Consider the following 6,833-nt stretch of genomic DNA (forward strand, 5'->3'; position numbering starts at 1 on the left):
GGAGAGACACCAAGTTTTCTGATACAATTTAATCAAAATGGCAAACCCTTCTTTTCAGGTATTCACTGAGGAGATCTGTCCTCTGAGTCTGTCACTAAAATTAGATATGGAACTTAAAATGTAGGCTTTCACACAAAGATCCTGTACAATCCTACTCTCCTTAACTTCAGGACGGCAGAGGTTGTGTATACAGGGATGTCAGAATGAGGAGGTATATATCCATGCCTGCGCAACAGTGTAGAGGGAGCTTTGCACATGTAAGGGTAGGTACATGTGTAGCTCCACAAATGTGTGACCCGCATGTCCATCTGCTACAAATATGAACACCTGCATGTAATATGACAGTTCCTTTCTGCCCCCAATTGAAAAAAAACACCTACCGTAGCAACTGCTCTGCCCACCCTGACAGCACCAAAGTCATTAGGGTCCAAGTACTTGTTACTGTAGAGGTAGAAGCCAGAGGCAGCAAGAGCCATGCTGGTCCAGGAAGCGAGCTTGAGAGTCCTTCTGGCCATGTTCACAAACTGCAGAAGGCAAGTAGAGAAAGAGGAACAGTTGAGTTTCATAAACAGACCAGGATTCAAATTTAGGCTCTTAATAGATTGTATGACCTTGGGTCATTTTCTTAATCTCATTGCGCCTCAGTTTTCTGTTTGTAAAACAGTATCATACCCAACTCAAAGGTTGTTGGGATAAAATGAGATCATGTATATAATAAACTCAGCATAGTACCCAGCACACAAGCCAACTCTCAACATAGTCCTTGCCCATGTGGTGCTTACACGCTAAGTGGGATGACAGATCATAAGCAAACAGACATAATATATTAGAATGCCAGCTGGTATGAAGTGCTGAGAAGAAAAAGAGGGCAAGAGGAAAGATGATGAATATGTGACGAGACGTGCCTTTTTCTATAGGAAAAGTGGCAGAGCATGTCAACAGTCGTTACTTGTAACTATTATTATACCACCATGCACACACAGGCGTCATTAGGCTTCTATGCCCAGGTCAGAAGGGGTCAGAAGCAGCCAGGTAAGCCTTCCACATTTGGCTGATTTTCGTTAGAACAGACTGCCCCTTGTCTAGACTGTGAGCTCTTTGAGTGCAAACACCATAACTGTTACTTGCCGGGAGCCGGTCCATCCTTGCTGTTTCAAGGGACCTGGCATATATGGCATACTGTTCTTAATATGTTTGCTCACCTTCTTGGTGCTATGTGTTTTAACCAAGGTCACCTCTCCAAGAAAGGTTGTTTCCCCAGGTAGGGATTTTTCCCTGAAGTTAGGGAGGGGATAAAACCCCTTAACTAAGTGCCAGGTGGGTAGTTAATCACTTTAACTACAAACAATCACACTTAAGCTACATAATCTTTACTCCCTGGAATGGAGATAAGAAACGCCCTAACCTTTGGAATAGAGATTGATAGGATTGGAATCAACTGGTATAAATACAGATGTAACAAGGCAACAGAAGTTGGACAGAATCTAGAGACAGGACTTGGCTGGAGATCCTACACAGAACCTAGAGATGGAACCTATACAGAACCTAGAGACAGAACCTATCGAGAGAACATGGCAAAAGATCCTAGATAGAACAGAACCTGGCTACAGAACCTAGAGACAGGACTTGGCTGGAGATCCGAGTCAGAACCTAGACACAGAACCTAGACACAGAACCTATATAGCATATTGTTCTTAATATGTTTGCTCTCCTTAGTGCCATGTGTTTTAACCAAGGTCACCTCTCCGAGAAAGGTTGTTTCCCCAGGTGGGGATTTTTCCCCGAGGTTAGGGAGGGGATACAACCCCTTAATTAAGTGCCAGGCGGGTAGTTAAGCTACATAATCTTTACTCCCTGGAATGGAGATAAGAAACGCCCTAACCTTTGTAATAGAAATTGACAGGATTAAAATCGGCTGGTATAAATATAGATGTAACAAGACAATAAACATCAGATCCTGATCAGTTCCTAACCAGAACTCCGACCAGAACTTTGGCTGGAGATCCTGGCTAGAGGTCCTGACTAGGCTGCTGATCAACTGAAGGCTGTCTCCGTGTCATTCCTTCTTCGCCGACTCCGTCCACACCTTTGGGGACCCCTGGACCCGCTGGGGTTGGACCCCAGCAGTTACTCACAGTGCTGTAGGGCGCTTTACGGTTAGGGTTTCAATGTCCACCTGCTGACCTGATAGGTTTAACCAAACCCACACTCACAGTCAGTGGGACCAAGTGGGCTTCTGCCTCCATGATACCTTCTCCCACCCTACTTGTACCTGCTCAGTCCACCATGGCTACACAGTCACTCTTTGGGGCTACGCACTCAGTGGGCTGCTTCTCCTGGGAATTCTAATCAGACTGGTCTTCAACCACAGCTGCAGCTCCCAAAGGAGCGGTGAACCAGGAGAGATGCACCAGCAAACCACTCTCCCCTGGGTCTCACCTCACTCGGATGAAGAGCGAAGGCCCTGGCATGACTGACAAGATCCTACTTGACCTAACTGCCCAACTCCGTCCAGGGTCTCAACCCTTCCCACCTTCCCCCTTGCCACCTCACTCCAAGGGCACTGGCTGTTGCTCAAACATGCCAGGCACATTCTGGCCTCAAGGCCTTTGCACATGCTGTTGTCCTACCTGGAACAGGAGTCAACAAACTATTTCTCTAAAGGGCCAACAGTAAATGTTTTTTTATTTACAGGCTACAATATCAGAACTATTCAACCCTGCATTGTAGCTCAAGGCAAAAAGCAGCCTAGATGACACGTAAAGTAATGGATGTGACCAGATTTGGTTCTCAAGCTATCGTTGGCCAAACCTTGGCTTAGCTCATAGTAGGTATTCCAAAAGTATTTACTGAATGAATCAATCAATGAATGGATAAACTATACCCCATGAGCCTGCGCAGAGCCAGTAACAACATACGTCCCCAGGTGAGAATCACATACCCAGGGCTGCCAGTTGGATAGCCATCCCCCTCTGGACACCCCCAGCACCAGCTCCCAGCCCTCGCCTCCTCTGAACCCCATCTCCTAGTGCACCATCCTCCACATCTGTCCTTGTAGGCGATGAGGCCACCCTTAGCCTTGAGACAACCTCTGGGTGGGGAAGCAGCTGCGAAATAGACATAACTCCCAAGACCTGGTTTTCATACAAATGTCCGCAGAAATAAAAGAGGTGGAAATTGAAAAACATAAAATAGATGATATAGGAGCCAAACTGTGTCTAAATAGACTGAAGCTGGAGTTTTCCATAAGGTGTCAGGGAGTCTTTAACATGCAAATGAGTTGCTTCCCTCGGGGTATTTTAAAAGACCCTGTCAGCCGTGAAATATGTCTGTCCATGAAAAACACCTCTCATTATTAAACCCTTTGCTAATGGATCACCTGCTCTCTTCTGTTTACTTGCCTTTTTACTTTCACCTGAGTTACCTCTCATAACAACATACATTTGAAGGGGGAGGGGTGGTGGAGGTCACCAAGACCCTACACCTAATCGTTTGATAAATAACATTAGCAATAACTAACCTTTACAAAGCCCTTTGCACCCATTATCTCATTTGATATTCCACACAACCCAGTGAGGTGAGAAATATTATTACCAGCCCCAGGTATAAGTGAGGAAACCAATGAGCACAGAGGGCGAGTGATTTGGCCCAGGTGGCTCAGGTAGTAAATGGTGGAGTAAGAGCTTGAGCCCTACTCTTTATGACAGGTGACCTCTTTGACAGGCCCTCCCAGACCTCTCCTCACCAACATTCTTACCACTGTTCACAAGTTAACTCAGTGGTTCCCAAACTTATTTGGTCTACCGCCCCCTTTCCAGAAAAAATATTACTCAGCCCCTGGAAATTAATTTTTTTAAAATTTTAATAGCAGTTACTCATCACCCCCAAATGCACCTGTGGCCATCACCACCCCCCTGGATCGCTGCAGCGCCCACCGGGGGGCAGTAGCGCCCACTTTGGGAATCACTGCGTTAACTGAATCAGCCACTCTGGGCAGGGACTATGATTTCTGACCCTCTACCTCACCCAAGCAATGCCAGGCATATGGAAGATGCTGCTTGGAGCCCTGGAAATCAACATGTCACAAGAGCAACCAAAGCACCTCACTAGAAACAACCGATTCTAGCCTATGAGACATTTAGGAGAGCTGTGTTATTGTCAAAACTATGATTAGAACCCATCTCACTGGAACACGGGGAACACCCCGGTGGGTGATGAAATGAGGCAACAGGGAAGTCTGGAAGTTGATGGGCAAATGAAATATCCATTCCCTGGATATTTCAGTAACCTCACACTTACTGTTCACGGGCCTATAAGTGGCTAGATCTTTTCAGTTACCATCCCTCCCCACGTTACATTCTGTGACAATAAGCCTGGAATCATCTCGCCCTGCTTGGTGCCCAGGTGAGAATGGTCACAGAGGAAAAGCAAATAGGGCCCTACTTCCAGTAAGCCTGTAAAATGATCACAGCCTCTTCCCATTTCCTAGACATAGACTATTAGACAAATGAGCCTTATTTTTCCTGGTTACTGTCATGGATTGCCGAAGTCCATTTACTGTCTTCACTAGCTGAGTATAGACAGAGACCCCCAAAAGCTAGTAACCTTTGAAAGTCCTAGCAAAGGTCAGGACTGTGCACCACCCAGTTAATTTAGACACCACCCAGTTAATCTAGATAATGGTAGCTGAAGCATCATCCCCACCTTAGTTCACTGAATTCCTTAGATACTTGTGTAGATCCTTGTTGATTATTGTTGATCAAATATTCTGCCTATTTCTGTAAATTGTCTACCGATGAGCTAATCCATGTGTCATTCAAACCACCTTACCCTAGGGCTACCCCAGACAAACCACCTTACCCTAGGGGTACCCCAGATCAAATAAAAGGTTGGAGCGGCCTGAGCATCGGTGGAAGTCCTTCTGGACTTGCCCGCCTGGTCCCCCAATATTTCAAAATTATCTCGTGTCATTTTTCTCTCATTTGTGTGAGGCTCCTCTTTTCAGATACCGAACCCTACGCAGAACGTGTGGAGTAAACATACTCGACAATGGATAAAAAGCAAACAAGGCGGATGGTTCCATCATGTCTTGAGTCTGGAAAGATGTTGAGTCTATGCCCAGGTTTTGGCCTGGGCAGGTTTATAATCTGTTCTGCCCTATAGAGAGTGATGCAGTCCCAGCGTAACCACACTTCCCTTCCTCGTGTTTGATGCCCAGAAGGTGGCTGAATCAATATTGATTAAATAAAGGAATCCCTGACTGATGCCAAGGTCCCAGAGTAGACAGGGAAAATAAATCTCAACCAAGCAAGGAATAGAGGTTCTTCATTCTCCTGGGAAAGAGGGCCTCAGGGAGAACAGTGGAAAATCAAGTGTCAAGAGCCAGCAGCAGGCTAAGTAAGAGGTAGAATGCCAAGTGCTTAAACATCTCATGTAACTTGCACAACGTATTCTGAGGTGCACACTATTAGGGCTTCATTCTACAGATAAGGAAGTTGAGTTTTAGAAAAGGTAAGAAACTCGGCAGGAAAGCTAATAAGTGATGGAGCCTGAACTTGAATGCAGGTGTGTCTTTCCAACCAGGAGAGCACAGGGTAAAGACAAACAAGTGGTTGGCTGGGCCCTGAGGTGGGTCACTGGAGTCCCTTGCGGCTCCTCTTTTCAGATACCGAACCCTTGGTTGGCTGGGCCCTGAGGTGGGTCACTGGAGTCCCTCAGTGAGTTGGGGCAGAGGGGAGGGGGAAGGAATGGATGTCTGAATCAAGCACTATTCTTATTTTACAGGTCCCTTGTCTGACAAAAAAAAGTGTATGTCAGAAAGAAATGAAATGCAAACTCTCCCAGCAGAGATCAAATCTGGCATCCATGAAGGCTGTTGAAAAATAGCCAAGCCAGTAATGACATGATAAGATAGAATATGATGTAATAACTACAAAATAAAACCAGCAAACAAGAACAGACAGGCCTATAACCAGGTGTAAAGGGCAAGAGTACATAGGATTTTTTTTTTCCCTTATGTAACAGTAGAATTCAAAAATAAGTCTCCAGAGCAGCAACATCCCCATGTCCTAAGGGATGCAAATTCTTGCTCCCCACTCAGACCTACTGAATCAGAAACTTTAGGGGGTGGGGTCCAGCACTGTGTTGTAACAGCCCTCCAGGTGCTCTGATTCCAGCTACCGTTTGAAAATCACTGCAATAGGAACATGCTTCAAGAAACTGTGGGAAGGCACAGATAAACTCTAATTCACTTTCAACTGGGCAAATATAGCTTGAGCACCCACGAAGTGCCAGGCATCATGGAGGTAATCAATCAATGCTTGTTGAATTGAATGACTTCCTAGTCAGTCGAAAGTAAATGCCACTTAAACTGGGGAGAGAGCTGCACCGGGTGTGTTCTAAAGGCTGCTCTCCACTCATTTATTGTGCGACCCGAAAATGCAAGGCCCGGCAAGGTGCTGGAAACGAGGTGCGCTCTGGGCCCGCCGCACGCACCGCCAGGCGGGAGGGCCGGCTTCTGCGTGGCCCCTGCTTTTGTTCAGCACACGCTGCAGTCCCAGCTGCCTGCGCCTTGCAGCTCACAGATCACCGGGCGCTGAGGACGTCTGGGTGAGCACCCCACTGCCCTCCAGCTCCAGCTCTACCTACAGGCAAGACTGCGCCACCGAAGAAGCCAGGCCACGCTTCAATATATTGATAAATATTGAAGTAAGCCAGGCAGGAGAGTCACCGCCGAGGGGGCGGGGCACTGCCAGCCACCTGAGCCACGTGCCCGCGCCCGGGGTGACAAGGTCACGGCTGGGGTTTCCTCCAGGCTCCCCAAGTGGCTGCAG

At 46.9% G+C, this 6,833-nt stretch overlaps 1 protein-coding gene and 1 pseudogene across 1 annotated transcript in view; both read right to left on the minus strand.

The window, feature by feature from the left end:
- Nucleotides 1-6,833, minus strand: part of ADCK1 (aarF domain containing kinase 1) — a 124,757-nt gene that overhangs the window by 108,718 nt on the left and 9,206 nt on the right. Inside the window, exon 2 of the mRNA XM_005860149.2 lies at nt 381-524. Within this exon, the coding sequence (XP_005860211.1) occupies nt 381-515 (135 nt within the window). The 5' untranslated portion in view covers nt 516-524. The remainder of the gene's footprint in view (nt 1-380; nt 525-6,833) is intronic.
- LOC102260464 overlaps nt 6,579-6,833 on the minus strand; it is a 24,724-nt pseudogene continuing 24,469 nt past the window's right edge.

The sequence above is a fragment of the Myotis brandtii genome, unplaced genomic scaffold (genome assembly GCF_000412655.1).
Source record: "Myotis brandtii unplaced genomic scaffold, ASM41265v1 scaffold132, whole genome shotgun sequence".
In the NCBI taxonomy this organism is placed as follows: Eukaryota; Metazoa; Chordata; class Mammalia; order Chiroptera; family Vespertilionidae; genus Myotis; species Myotis brandtii.